This window comes from Phodopus roborovskii, unplaced genomic scaffold, assembly GCF_943737965.1.
Source record: "Phodopus roborovskii unplaced genomic scaffold, PHOROB, whole genome shotgun sequence".
Lineage (NCBI taxonomy): Eukaryota > Metazoa > Chordata > Mammalia > Rodentia > Cricetidae > Phodopus > Phodopus roborovskii.
In genome coordinates, this window is record NW_026126480.1 from 40,272,773 (window position 1) to 40,289,115 (window position 16,343).

The 16,343-nt window shown below is 42.6% G+C and overlaps 1 protein-coding gene across 1 annotated transcript in view; it reads right to left on the reverse strand.

The window, feature by feature from the left end:
• Positions 1-16,343, reverse strand: part of Cpxm2 (carboxypeptidase X, M14 family member 2) — a 101,177-nt gene that overhangs the window by 44,816 nt on the left and 40,018 nt on the right. Inside the window, exon 4 of the mRNA XM_051193183.1 lies at positions 10,338-10,477. Coding sequence (XP_051049140.1) covers positions 10,338-10,477 — 140 coding nt within the window. The remainder of the gene's footprint in view (positions 1-10,337; positions 10,478-16,343) is intronic.

Below are 16,343 nucleotides of genomic sequence, written 5' to 3' on the forward strand. Positions count from 1 at the left end.
GCCCCATGTTAAGTAGAGTTGTTGGCAACCTCATTCCCACCTGGCACTGTCTTTCCTCTTTGTCCTGGAAATTTACTCAGACACAGGTTTCGTGGATCAGGAGATGGATAGATTGGAGGGCGGGGTATTACCTATGGACCAATTTCCCTTCTTCTGTAAAACTCATATCTCATAACCTAGTTAATATAAAGCCAACTATATTAACATGGCACAGAAAAATGTTTCCTTCACCATATTATCTCTTCCTTCTGATTTTAAAATAGATTAAATAATTCTCCTTCTGGCCCTTCCTCAGAGCCCCTCAGTGAAGTATACAGTCCTTCTGTCTATACTACCACACCCCTCATGATACAAGGGGGGCACCAGTGGGAAGATCCGAGGAAGCAGAAAAAAGGGGGAGATTACCATTCCCTTAAGAGACAGGCAGGTTAGGCCAGCTCCTCTTCCTTTCCACAGCTCAGTCTTCTCGTCCACGCAATGTGCCACTGGGCACCAGTCCCACGTAGGTACCAACATGCCTTTATTTAAAGAAATTCTGAAACTGTCAAGTGTATCCCCAGCCAAGGGCAGAAATATGACAAAATGTCAGGTTCGACTTCTCTGCTACCCGTTGTATCTTTCCTAGGTGCTGGGATACCAGAGGATCTGGCTCTGGGTGAATGGGAAAGGGACTCAGCGGTAGAGCAGGTAAGAAGAGGCCACTGTTCTCAAGAGCAGCAGCAGCTTGTGAGCCTCTGTTACGTGTTGAGCATGTGGTTTTGTTCCCTTGCCTTGCATGGAGCACATACCAGCATAGCAAAGTGATGGGTGGAGCTGCTGGAGTGTGAGGAGAGCCCTCTACAAGGGAAAAACAACAGCAACAGCAGGCTACTTACTATGTGCCCAGGCTGACCTCACTTGCTTGGCTTCTCCAAGTGGTGTGCACTATCATTACACTTTACGAGTGGAGAAACTGAGGCACAGGAAGACTCAGAAATGTGTCCAAGGACATGCATCCAGGAATGCCGGTCTCACTCAGAAACCTGCCATAGCTCTGTGCCCACAAACTTCCCATTTTCAAGAGAGAATGTGTGCAGGGAGTTATTTTGGCTCGTGGTTCCAGAGTGTTTGGTCTATGCTTGCTTGGTTCTGTTGTGCCTAGGCCTGTGACAATGCAGAGCATCCTGGCTGAGAGGGTGTAGTGGAGCAGAACTACGCATGTCTGGGAGACACAAAGCTGGGTTGGGAGCAGGGACAAAGTACAACTCCTAGGAGTATGTATCTGAGGACCCCCTTAAGTCCCCTAACATGTCCCAAATTATTAACTCATTGGTGGATAATCCATTGATGAGGTCAAAGCCCTCATGAGCCAATCATTTCCCAAAGTATTGGGAAACAACCCTGCAATGCCTACGCCTTTGGTGACCATTCTAATCCAAGTCAGGACAACAGCAAAGGACTAGAGTGTCTTTCCATGTGGGTGTTACCTGTCCCCAATATGAGGCTCAACCCCCTGTGTTAGACATGTGCTGACCCCGTCTAGCCTGTGGAGAACAGGGGGATGAGAGAGCCCAGTTACAGAGACTCACCCTGGACCCAACACTGGAGATTACAGGGCAAAGGAGCCTGTTGTACCCCAGGAGCAACACCAGGGCAGCACAAAACACATAAGTGAGTGGGACAAAGAAAGTCAAGTAAGGACACAGAGAAGAAAGGTGTTGCCAGCTCTTAGAGCTTGCCAAGTCGATGTTGTTGATGTTGGTTTCAAACGGTGGCAAAGAAGGCAAAGTGGTCCCACTTTTCCAGCAGAGAGAACATCGAGTGCACAGGCCCTGAGGCAGCAGGATGCTTCATGTATCTGTGGATCAAAAAGCGAACTTCTGGTCTAGGAGTAGCGAGAAAGGTGAAGTATGCACAGGTATGCAGTGGGAGCTAGTCCAACAGGATCTTGTAGGGCAGAACGTTGGCTCATGGGATGTGACCACTAATATTGATCATCAACCTGAATCACCTAGGAGACAAGCCTCTGTGATCCTTCTGTGGGATTATCTAGATGAGGTAAACTGAGGTGGCAAGAGCCACTCTACATATGGATGGCACCATTCCATGACTGGGATCTGAGCCTGCATAAACAAGACTGCACAAGCTCCCGCCTCTGTCTCTTGCCACCACGAGGGACTGCATCCTTGAGCCAAAAGACCCTTTCTTTCTGAAGTTGCTCTTGTTGAGTATTTTGCCACACAATTATACAAGTATCTAATGTAACAAGGAAGGGGGCCAGCTGCAAAGAGGTTTTTCCCATGAAGAAACAAAAGTGAGAAAGGGCAAGGTATCAGCAATCACCCAGAGGGTTTTCCTCCCAGGCACCAAGACTCTTGAGAAAGGCAGGGTGAAGCTTCCATGCCAGAAGCCAGTTTTCCCGTTGTTCTACCTTAGACATGTCACCATTTGAGAGCTCATTCCTCAGTCACTGACACCCAGAAACCCAAGTAGGCGGAGTGGGAGGCATTTGTGAAATCTCTGTTTGGTTTTAAACAACTACCTCTGCGTAGGTAAAATAGAGCACAGGATGAAGAAAAGACTGCCTCGCCTTGAACTTGAACTTGAACTTGACAGTGTTCTCATTAGAACCCTTTGAGTTCATGCCAAACTCTGCTGCTCAGAAGCTGACAGATCTCCAGGGAGTTAGAAGGGAGTGTGGAAACTTTCTCCCCAGTACTGCACAGGTACTGACATCTCATTTCCCCATTAAGCAAGGGCAAGACACAGCATGATATGTTCTGAAAACACATCACTCTCCCTCCCTCCTGAAGAGATGGATGATGATTGATGAAGCCTCCCACAGTTCTCCTCTTCTGGGGCCTCCAGGCTCCCTTCCCCCTTCTGGAGTGCAGGTCCCAGTGTCTCTACCTTCTAAGTCCTAGCAAACTGTCCTGTGGGTTCCAGACCCACTGAGTAGGGGTAAGGTGACAATGATAAAGGACAGGTCCCCAGAAATGCAGAAAGTGGGGTACTACTGGAAAGCAAAGGAGACACTTGCTGAACACACTGCTTTGGAAATGAAACCCTGAGCACATGTTTGGGTTTCAGGTCTCCTTCCCATCACTGAACCAACCTTATCCAGTCATTCTTCAACTTCCCACCTTCACTTTTCTTTCTGCTGTGGCCATACTGTTCTTTACTTGTCCCCTCAACTCTCCTTGTCCATCTCACCCTGAGCACCCTTTGCCAGCAGGGAACATGGAAGTAACCAGCTCTGCAGCCTCAAGATCCCCAGACATATTCCCCACTCTGTCCTTGTGCTCACTCCCTTAGCCACTGGTGCCTGGCACTGTTGTCTCCAGATGAGCCTTCATCACTTCTTAAGCCTGACATCCTCCGAGACCCCCTGAACCTGACCTCTGACTTTAACCCATGTACCACTAGCACTGAACCACAATTCCCACCTCATTCCTCCTAACACAATATGTGCACTAGTAGCACCCAGTGCCCTTGAACGCTTGCAGTGTAACTGCCATCAAACCACCATTCCCTACATACAAACCACCAAGATAGCCCGAGGAATAATGAAAAGTGCCCACATCCACTGAACCCTCTCTGAGACTGGATGGAGAAACTCCCTAAGCTTTGCCCAACATTGGTCTTGCATTTTCTTACTTTCTGTCAGTAAGCCTGTAACACTCTCTGTTAAGAAACCTTCTCCAAAACTGTAAAGCCCATTGCTCCCTCACTTGGACCTTCTCAGGGGAACAGGAAACTTTTCTCTTCCCAGGGTGGTCTCACGACCTCTTCTCGGCCTTACAGTATCTCAAAGAAACTTGCACCTGTGTAGCTGTCACTTAAAGGCCAAGGTGTGACCATGAAGGAAGTAATAACTATTCTTTCCAATTCTACCTTCCTTCCTAGTTTTCAAAGAAACTAGTGGAGTAAATCTCTGCTAACACATCCCACTCCAAATGCCATGCTAACTGCTTGGGGCTGTGTACAACCCTGCCAAATCTTTGTATTCTTGGGCAAAAAGCCTGACTTATGGTTGAGTTCTATTTATCTTGCTAATCACTCTGACCACTTGTTCCAAATTCAGCCAACTGGTCAACCTTTTAGTCTCTTTCACCTTCTCCCCACAACACCTTACAAACATCAACCCAGTGCTTAAATTACTGCCTTGCTTAAAAAACAGATGGTTTGCTCCATAAACAGTTAAAGTGGAAAACATTTAGTTTTTAAAAATTGTCTACATTTCTTCCAAGTCCTTAGAAACACTGACTCACCTCAAGCAGAGTAATTAACTTTTCAATCATCATGCTGGTTATAATTGCAACACTCACATCTCTAATATACTTTATGTCATTAGGGAAATGAAAGATTGGTTTTTATTGGGGCACTAACATTCCACCGAATGGCAATGCAGTGAGAAATGATAATTTATATTGCTGAAAAATATAAATTACTGAAAATCATTACAACAATTATATTTTATAACTTCCAGAGAGCTCAAATTAGTTGAAAGAATTATTACAACTGAAATTATAGACTTTGTCATCATCTAGAATGTGAATTGGTGGAGAGATGTAGCAGCCATGCCTTAGGGTATCATCATCATTCCTGCCACAAGTCTAGTGGGAATCCCACCCACCTCAGGTCAGTATGATCTCTCCACTCTTGAAGTCCCCAGAGCACTGGATGCTCCTACTACACTACTCCCTGTAGGCAGGAGCAAGTCTTGCTTACATTTACAACCTTATGTTTAGTACAGAACACTCAATAAATGCCATATGAATTAGTTAATAAATACACAAAGAATGCCAGAAACAAATGATACTGCAGATGTTCATTTTAAAATACCAACAATGGCAGTCCTATATAGGAAAAGCATGTTTTAAAAATATTTTCCTACTACTCCGATAAATTTTATTTTATTTTTACTAGCACACAAAGAATTGGGTTCCATCATAACACTTTTCAAACAACTTTTTGTTGATTCTCTTCTTACTTCCACCATAATATTCTGAAATATACATTTGTAAAGTGTTTTCTCCTTTTAACACATTGCAAGAAGCTGACTATTTGTTTGCTTGGTTGGTTAGTTGGTTTTGTTTTTTCTTGTTTTTGAGACAGGTATCATGTAGCCCAGGATGGCTCAACTTACCATGTAGTTCAAAACAACTTTAGCCTTCAGATTCTCTTGCCTCCCCTTTCTGAGTGCTGGGGTTAGAGGTGTACACCACCATATCCAGGTTTTATGCACTGCTGGGGCCTCCTTCATGCTAGGCAAGCACTCTACCAAGTGAGACGCATCCCCTAGTGCAAAAAGCTATTTTAAACTTGGCAAACTCTAAGAGCTGCCAACTCCTTTCTTCTCTGTGTCTACAATATTACCCACTCAAGTGTGGCGCTCTTTCACTCTTGACTGCAAAAGGCAAACTGTCCGCAGCTCTAGCTTTGCTCATTTTGTCCGAATCCCACGTCTGCCAAATAGCAGTTAGCACGTGGGGAAGTGAGTAGACTGCAAGCTGCACAGGACATGTCAAGCAGCCAGGATGCCGCATACAGAGATGTTTGAGGAGTCTGTCCAGTGGGAGGTTCTGTGATGGGGAGAATGCAGGGCTGGGCAGGCAATGTTCCTCTACCTTGAACCATAAATGTGGTCTCCCTGCCTATCATTTCCAAATGTTTCCAATAAATATTGCATTTGGGAGAAGGACCCATGACTAAAAATAAATCTAGAAATACACTGTTCTAGATAAACCCAGAGAATTGGGGGGTGGGGGATCCTACCTACTAAATACTTAATATGGGTTGTGGAAGTTTTAAGTGTCCTAATGTAATTGTGTACGTGCATGTACACACACACACACACACACACACACACACACACACACACACACACCTGTATAAGATAGAAAACCAACCCATTTTAGAGGATTTAAAACCAAGGTCCAAAGAAGGTCATCTGTATAACCAGCAGGAGTTAAGAAGCATGCCATGACTTTAGGACAAGAACCATCCATCTCTACATGTCTATAGTTTCCCAGCCTTCTTTCTCCTAATTTCTTCTCCTTTTCCTCATTCCACTTAAAGCCTTCTCTCAGTCATTTGCAATCACAGATCAATTAGCTCATTACCACTCAGAGTGAATGAATCTTCGTTGATTTAATGATATTCATTTTATAGGCAGTAATTTGTTGGGCATCAGATAGGTAGGTAAGTGCCTGGTTCTAGACAGGTTCTACAAATACCAGGGCATGGCATCTATTAGGAAGTCTCTCAGTAAAAGAAAAGAAAGACATAAACCTAAAATATGTTTGTACCAAATACAATATGGGCCAAGAGAAAGGGATGGGTACTGCCATCCTCACTGAAAGTATGCAAGATGTGTAATGTAGACTTTTTTTAATCACAATGCAATGGATCCTATTGCCTTCAGCATTATTCATGCATTGAGGGAGGGAAAAGTTCAGATGCCAGAGCATGCAGCCCTTCCAATTCCTGCCTGGCCCTCAGTGGAGACAGAACTATTCGAGGAGGTAAGGGACACTGGAGCTCATCAGATTTCATTTCATTATCTCTGAGCAATAATTTGACTTGAAATCCATTTAGACATTAAGAAAAAATCTGACTCCTAGAAGTAATTCTACTGCTTGCCTCCCCCACTTAGATGGCCCTGCCCTAAGCTACAGAGAGATCTTGTTCCACCGTGATTTCATGCTTATCAAATGAAATGGGAACACTGTACTTACCTCACTTTTATTTTTCTAATCCTATAACAACTCACCGGCTTCATCTCTAATGACAGTGGCCAGACAGGTTAATAGCCAAACATGATCATCAATAGCCTTCATTCCTTATTGATTATCTCAACCAGTCTTTTTTCCCCATTTCCCATTTTCCCTTGAGCAACCCAGCTTTCAAAGACTCCTCTCCCAAAGCCTTTCAGAATCTAAGCAGTAAAAATAACTGTCATGTGATAATATACTATTAAGGAGAGCAGAAGACATAGGACACAGTAAACAATGGCATGCATGAATATATGCATAAATGTCACTGAAAAGCAAAGGAAGTAGAATATAATCCTCAAAATAGCAACAACAAAAAAATCAAATGTCAAACTGTATGAATTATCCCGGCTCTGAAAACGATGTATTTATAATTTTATACATAATATTGAAGTGAATTATAATGAATATTGAATAATATAATTCAAATAAAGGAAAAAGCACAAAAGTCTTCTCTTGATATGAAAAGGTAGCAAGAAATCAGAACAGTGTTGCAAGGCATAGCTGAGTAAATCGTGGGCCATTAAACATAATCACTATAAAATCTGAGTCACAGCATGAAAATGTTATGGATATATTAAGTCAAAAATAACATAATTGGATATACACTATATTTTTAAAAAATCTGTTGGTATAAAGACAGTGGGATCATGGGTAATGTTTTAAGACACTATTAGATGTTACAATGTTGTCTTTATACTAAAAAGAAATGCATAGGAAGGCAGGAGACAATTGCCACCATACAAGAGTATGATCATTGTTGATTTAGTGTTGTTCATTTATTAGGGAGTCATTTGTTAGGTATTGAACAGGTGTCTTTTCTGAACAGGTTCCCCAAATGTCAGACCATGGTCTCTATCAGCAAGGCTCTAGAGGTAACTGTTGAGAAAGACAGAAATCCATAAAAGAGAACCTGAAATAAGTCTATACCACAAACAATGCAGGGCCAGGAACCAAGACAGGAGACTAACTGTGAATACAGGTGTGAAGTCTTGTCCCAGTTTAGCTATTAATGTTGACCACTTCCAAAATTAAAATTCATCTCTGGGATGGTTAGTGTCCATGTCAACTTGACATAATCTAGAGACATCTGGAAGATGGGCCTTTGGACATACTTCTGGGGAGTTTTCTTGGCTGTGTTAATTAAATGGGAAGAACTGCCTACTGTGGGTGGCACCATTCCCTAGCTTGGATGCTAGACTGCTAACATGAGGAAAGGGAGCTGAGAAGCAACTTCTTGCTTCTTGGCTGGGGATACAATGAAATCACCCAGTGTATACCGGGAACAACCTTAAAGTCTCATGGAAGCTCCTTGGCTATCTTCAGAAGTTGAACCACTTCAGAAACCACCAAAACCATGTGACTGTCTTGAGAAGTTCACAGCCAACACTTGTGTGGGTCTTATCCTTTCTCTGAGTGCCCCTCTAAATCTGAGTGCTCCGTGGTAAGCCTATATTTATATCTTGTTCTCATAAACTCCAACTCTACTTCGTAGAGACTCCTGAATTTTTTTTTTCAGCAAAGTCCTGAATCCTCTCTTCACCAGAGTAAAAGTCCCTGGAAAGAACCCCTCATATTACCACAGGCAGCAACATGGAGCTGTATCTCTAGCCCTTGCCCTATTGATACTGACTGTCTTGTAATCAAGCCAAGCTCTGATTTTACAAGATTGGTAAATGTTGAAAGATGCCAGGAAATGGAACTTTGGTTATAGCAGTGTGAAGGGACAGGAACTACCAGGAGGAAGGGATCTTAATGGAGTCACACAAGCAATTGTCTAATGTTGAAACAGGGGATCTTCATGTCCTTGACTTCTCTGGATAGGCAAGTATAAAGGAACCTGAAGGCTTCTCACTTAAGCTCAGAAATGATTGGTATCCTGTTGACCACACTGAGACCTGTTCAGGCACCATTTCTGCATGCACAGGACCCATGGTGAGAACCCCTCATTTTCATAACAACCCTGAGGTAAGGATGGTAGATTTTTCATATGTGCATGCCTATGAGTATGTACGTGTTTTGTTGCTTCTAGATGTTACAGTATTGTATTTATAATAAGGAGAAATGCATACTTATTTTCACAAAATCTCCATGCTATGGGATTTCTCATACTGATTTGATTAATGTACAACTCTGTGACTCTAGGTCCACCTGCCCTGACTTGCCATCATCACCACCATCATTCTGGATTTTAGCTCTTTACTTACAAATATTAACTCTCCATCACCCTCCTCCAAGTATCTAGCAATCACCATCCTATTTTCCATCTCTATTAATCTGACTACTCTAGGTCCTTGTGTGAGCAGAATCATCTGGTATCCATCCTTTTATGATGTTTTTAGTTGCATTTAGCATCATGTCCCCAAGGTTCATTCAAATACAACATGTGCCAGAATTCCCTTCCCCTTCAAGCAGAATAGCATTCCATAGTAGAAAGATACAGTAAGATAGATGTTCCCTTCTATTCTGTTCTCTTCTACTCTGCTTTGTTTTGTTTAGAGACGGCATCTCATTTGCACAACTTGACCCTGAACTCTTTGTACAGCTGTGGTGGTTTGAATGAGAATGCCCATTCCCCACACCATCGGCTCTAGCATTTGAACACTTGAGTACCAGTAGGTGGTTTGTTTGTGGACGTCCAGAAGATGTGGCCTTGCTGGAGCAAGTACAACACTAAGCACTGGATTTGAGGTCTCAAAGCCTCATACCATTCTTACTTCACTCTCTCTGCTTGTGGTTCAAGATATGAGCTCGCACCTTGGTGTTCCATTTGCCATGCCTGCTGTCTCCCAGCCATGATGGACCAACCCTTTTCCATCTGTAACTGTAAACCCAAATAAACCTTTCTTCTGTAAGTTGCCTTGGTCCTGTTGATAACTAATACAGGAGCTAAAGCTGGTCTTAAACTTATCTTCCTGTCTGTACCTCCTTGCTGTTATGTTTACAGGAGTACATGAGTTTTCTCAGTTTTATTTAGTGCTGGGGATGGAACCCAGGGATCCATGAATGATAAGCACGCACTCTACCAACTAAGCTACATACCTATCCAAGATGGCAGGTTTTAAGAGTTTATTGCCATCTTTGGGATTGCCATCAGACCATCCTTGCTACTATCACAACTCTAATCCCAAGCTTAAGTCTGAAAAGTTGTCTCATCCTTAGGTCTCAGGCTGGTTCATCCATTACTTACAACACATCTCAAGTGGCAGTTGGTTTGGAAACCTGCCAAGGCTTCTAGTCCTTCTCCCAGAGTCTGCATGGTTCTTCCTCCCTTCTCCCAAGACCATGTTCTCATTGCTTGCTGAGTGTTCCTACCTCAGGCTGAGTTTAACCCACTTGTTCAGATACCAATCTCTTGTCAGGGCTCAAGCTAGCAGCCACCTGCCTCAAGAGTTATCTATGGCTAGACCTTTGTTTACCCCCATCCCATTCTCCATTTCCAGTGGACCATGCACAGCAGGGAGGTGTGCTTTCAGCCTTGGTCACCTTCCAGTCATCCTTCATCAGATATTGCTCTACAGTTTCCTGTCATGTGACAGGTGGAAGACAGAGCTTGGCAGGCATAGGTCCAGACCCACTTACAGCCAGAGAGAGTTCCTTCCTTGGGTGATGACCCCTGTGAATCTGGTCAAACGCCTGGCATCCACTTCAATCCATTGATGGAGGTCATTCCTGCCAGCACACCATGCCCCATCATAAAAGTCGTTTTCATTAATGCCTGCCTGGAAAGAAGAGACAGTGTTCAGAAAGACCTTGGGTTGAAGATGACTAAAACAGGCTTTTTCTTGAGATGGAAAGGAAGGAAGAGAGGACAAGAGAAGGAAATGAGGAAGAGAAAGAAGAAAAACCTCCACACTAGGAGCTCCTTATTCTAAACCATGGGAGGAAGTTGCCCAGTATGAACAAGTTGGAATTATCTCTTGGACAATATGAAAGACTAAATTTAATGAGTTCCAATTACTTATTCATTCAACACACAAAACCCCATCTCCTACATATCCAACATGATGGTGGGCAACAATTAATTGTCAGGTTGACAAGATCTACAATCAACCTCTAGACATAATTCTGGTCATGTCTATGATGGGAGTTTCTAGATTGGGTTAATTGGGGTTGGGAGATTCACCCTGAATGTGGGCAGTCCCATTTCTGAGCTAGGGTCCAAGGCTGGATGAAAAGGAAAAAGTATGTATTGTGGTAAATAAGGGTCAGGATAAACAAATAGGCCGAATAGATGTTTATTCAGGGAGAAATAACTTACAACCTAGACAGATGAACACCAGGAAATTCAACCCGATCCTCTCCTGTCCGAGTCACGCCAGAAAGAGAGCGCCTTCCTGGCCCCCTCCGACCTCCTTCCTCAGGTCACCTCCGCCCATCGCTCCACCCCCCAATGGGCGTGGTCAGTGCTACAGAAGGACTACCTCACTACAATTCCCCTTTTAGTCTAAAGAAAAGATTTAGGCTTAATACAAAACTATATACAAAACAGTGAATAACAAGTGTGCTCTAAGAAAAGGAAAATCGAGAACAAAATGACCTACATATCTAGTCCTAGGGTGAGGGCATAATGGAGTTTACAATAGAGTTGTCCTAAGCTGGAAAACGTAAGTCTAGTACCTAATATATCTAACTAGGAAGAGAGACTAATAGTTGTGATAGTTTAATCTTCAACCTCATCAAGACCTGAGAAGGAAAATAACAATACTAGAGTAGACAGGAAATGCGGATGGACAACTTCCAAAACGGTGCAGCAAGGACAGAAACAGCAAGCCACCTGAACAGTCACCCTAGGTCTCACAGCGACGTTGGTACACCCAGATTTGGCTAAGGCCAAGAGAACTTGACAGACCACAACAACAGCAGGGAAATAGAATGGCTGTCTTACCCTGACTTGGCAAGGTCAAGCAGTCTTCTATATTTGTCTCCTGCAAGCACATAGGACTGCATGTCCAAATCAGTGGTCAAGGTGGGGGCAATTCTATGCCCAACAGGCCATTAGCTGAGGTGAGATTGAACTCCAGCAGGAGCAACAACAGTGTCCAACATATTTTCGGGAAAATGCACGGTGCTGTCAGGAGCAACAGTGTCTCATGTCAAAGGAGTACTAATATTAAAACATTTAAATGCCATGTTCTGCATGTCTATGAAGGATTGAAGATTAAGCATCTATATCTGACTAATCTCATAGGTACAGGAAATGTGAGTGAAGATAATCTATAATACTCAGGAACACAAGCAAGGAAACCCTTTACCATCAGGAAACTCCTTGGGGGGCCTCTCGAAGGCCCCCATGTCACAGGTGGTTCGAACATTCCCAGTCACAGTGGAAGACAATCTCCCACAGGACAATTAGAAAATTCTGTGCCTATTATAAAAACTCATACTGCTCTGGATGACGAACTAGTGACGGAAGTTGAATCAAACATGACAGAAGGAAATGAAAAACGTATATTTTGGCAAACTGCTATAAATAGTCATAGGCCTAGATTGATAGTTAAGATGAATAATAGACTGTTTGAGGGTCTGGTGGACACTGGAGCTGATGTAACTATCATATCTAATAAATCTTGGCCTCAAAGATGGCCCCTGCATGAGGTAAATGTTCAATTCTTAGGGATTGGAACCCTGGCTCAGGTAAAACAAAGCACGAGATGGATTGACTGTATAGGACCAGAAGGACAGAGAGGGAGGTTGAGACCATATGTGGCTGATGTAGTGATAAATTTATGGGGTCGTGATCTATTACATCAATGGAATACACAGATTAACATTCCTCCTGTATTAGATAGGAACCATAGACGACCTCATGATTGTGAAAAGAATACTGTTAAGTACTATACAAGACAGAGACCAAATATCCAGGCAGTACAAAAACAAAATACAAATGCTGAACAAACAGAGGAACCAAAAGCCCTACCTTTAAAATGGCTAACAGAGGAACCTGTCTGGGTAGGACAATGGCCTATGACCTCTGAGAAGTTAGAAGCTTTAGAAAGCCTGGTTCAGGAACAGCTAAATGCTGGACATATTGAGGAATCAACCAGCCCTTGGAATTCTCCTGTATTTGTGATCAAAAAGAAATCTGGTAAATGGAGAATGCTTACAGACCTGAGAGCCATCAATAAAGTTATCCAGCCAATGGGCTCTCTACAGCCTGGAATGCCCTTGCCTTCTTTGATACCCAAAGAATGGCCTATTATAGTTATTGATTTAAAGGATTGCTTCTTCACTATACCTTTACAACAACAAGACAAAGAGAAATTTGCCTTCACGGTACCTAATTATAACAATTCTCAACCGGTGAAGAGATATCAATGGAAGGTTTTGCCACAGGGAATGCTAAATAGCCCCACCCTGTGCCAATATTTCGTACAAAAGCCGTTAGAAATAATTCGTAAACAGTTTCCACAATCCATAATCTATCATTACATGGATGATATATTGTTAGCTGACTCTAAAGGAGAAATATTAGAAAAAATGTTTGAGAAAGTAAAGGAAGTTTTACCTCGCTGGGGATTACAAATTGCACCTGAAAAAATACAAAAAGGAGAGTCTATCAACTACTTAGGATATAAAATAGGTCTACAGAAAATTAGACCACAAAAAGTACAGATCAGAAGAGATCGCTACCAGACTCTTAATGATCTTCAAAAATTACTAGGAGAGATTTCTCAACTGCAAACCATAATTGGAGTAGAAGGGCATGATTTAAAAAACTTGAAAATGGCCCTAAAAGGAGATAAGGACTTGAATAGTCCACAAATACTATCAGCTGAAGCTGAGAAGGAATTAGAATGGGTAGAAAAAAGGATACTAGAAGCACATGTGGACCGTGTGGATCCAAACCTAGACTGTATTCTGGTTATATTACCATCTAGAGAATATCCTTCAAGGATTTTGATGCAGAGAGAAGATATCATATTAGAATGGATATTCCTACCACATAAACAGAATAAAAAACTGAAAACATATATAGAAAAGATCTCTGACTTGATTATAAAAGGTAAATTAAGACTTCGTCAGCTAATAGGAAGGGACCCAGCAGAAATTATAGTACCTTTAACTAATGAGGAAATTTCTTCCTTATGGAAAGATAACGAATATTGACAGAGAGCTTGCAGTAACTTTTTGGGAACAATTAGCAACAACTATCCCAAAACTGAGAGAATCAAATTCATAAAGAAAACGATTTGGATTCTTCCACGCATTGTAAGAAAAACACCTATTTCTGGAGTTCATACATTCTACACTGATGCAAATAAATCAGGTAAGGCAGGATATAAATCAGGAAATATTAGTAAAGTGGTTCAAAGCCCTTACAATTCTGTACAAAAGGCAGAATTGTATGCCATTCTCATGGTACTTATGGATTTTAAAGAACCCCTCAATATAGTTACTGACTCTCAATACGCAGAGAGAGTCGTTTTACACATTGAGACTGCAGAATTTATTCCTGACAATACAGAATTAACTTCATTGTTTATACAGTTACAAGATACTATCAGAAAGAGGACTCATCCTATATATATAACACACATCAGATCCCACTTCTGACACCAGATATTGCGGTAAATAAGGGTCAGGATAAACAAATAGGCCAAATAGATGTTTATTCAGGGAGAAATAACTTACAACCTAGACAGATGAACACCAGGAAATTCAACCCGATCCTCTCCTGTCCGAGTCACGCCAAAAAGAGAGCGCCTTCCTGGCCCCCTCCGACCTCCTTCCTCAGGTCACCTCCGCCCATCGCTCCACCCCCCAATGGGCGTGGTCAGTGCTACAGAAGGACTACCTCACTACAAGTATGGAACACCAGTATTCATCACTCTCTTCTTCCTGGATGTGGGCACAATGCAACCCATGGCTTCACACTCCTGATGCCATGGCCTTCCTACCTTAATGGACTGAACCCTCAAACTGTGGGACAAAATAAACACTTTCTTCTCTAAGTGGCTTTAGTCAGGTATTTTGTCCCAGCAATGAAAAAAAGTAGCTCATTCACCCACCCACACACCAGGTGCTGGGGAACCTCACCACCCAGGCAGCAAGAAATATACAGCAACAAGAACTGGGGCGCAAGGAGGCAGGTGCTATTATGGGACTCAGAGCAACTGCCATGGGAGCATTTAAGGACAGTTCAACTGAGTCCCTGAGATCATACAGAGAATCCCCAAAGCCAAGAGCAGCTTCAAGCTGGCCCCAAAGTGTATAAGCACCAATTAGTGAGCATCTCTCTACCCATGACTGCTTGTTTGATGTATTCACTAGTACTAGTACTATTATGTGTTTGATGTATGGGATAAAATATTTTGTATTTGCATTTCCAAGATAGATCAAATTTCTGCTCTGAAATTACCCCTACAATCTCACCATTTAAAGAGACAGTTCCTGGGCTGGAGAGATGGTTCAGCCGTTAGAGGCTAGGCTCACAACCAAAAATAGGAAAGAGATAATTCCTTGACATAATTTAAAATTGTTTTAATTAAGGGCATTTAAGTCAAGTGAAGCCTTCCAGTTTACTAAGACTCAGTCTGTATGAATTCAATTTTATTTTTCTATGACCTACTTTACGTGATTATGGTCAGGTAAAAGAAAGTATGAATATTAGAATGGCAGATCATCTCTGGCTGAAGAAACAGCTCAGTGGTTACAAGCACTGGCTGTTCTTGCACAGGACCAGAATTGGGTTCCCACAGCCCTGCCAGGCAGCTCATAACACAATTACCTGTAACACTAGCTCTGAAGGATATGAGGTCTTCTTCTGGCTTCCACAGGCATCTACATCCATGTGCACATTACCTACACACACACACACACACACACACACACACACACACAATGGATTTTTAAAGAGAATAATAGGTCAGCTCATCATCTCTATCTCTCCCATCCTCTTTATCATTGAGTACTTTTTAGTGAACTTTTCAGGAAGCCTGGATTCTTATGAGCAACAGAATATGAAGTTCAGGGTATAGCTATGTTTACAACTGGGCCAAAAGTCCCATTAGCAAAAAAAACCCTATGCCAGTCACCACATGAGCTAATACGCTGTCTTAGTTAGGTTTCTTTTCCTATAATAAAAGACCATCACCAAAAGCAACTTGGGCAGAAAAGGGTTTATTTTACCATACAACTCCCAGATTGCACTCCATCACTGAGGTAAGTCAGGGCAAGAAGTCAAGGCAGGAACCTGGGGCAGGAACTGAAGTGGAGATCGTGGAGGAATGCTGCTTACTGGCTTGCTCCTCCGAGTTTGCTTGGTCCAAATTCTTATACCATTCACTCCCACCTTCCCATGGTTGGCATCACTCTCAGTAGGCTGGGCCCTTCTACATCAGTCATTATAAAGAAAATGCCTTACAGACTTGCCTACAGGCCACTCTTAAAGAGGCCTTTTCCCCACTAAGATTTCCTCTTCCTAGATATGTCTATGTTTGTGACAAGCTGACAAAACCAACCACCATGGCAGCCTTTTATCAGGAAACAAACTTGGCCCATACATCCCTAGTGAATCCTGATATCACCCTCAAAGACCTTTGAGGCAAATGGTAGAATGTGGACAACACACTGTCTTCAACAAGC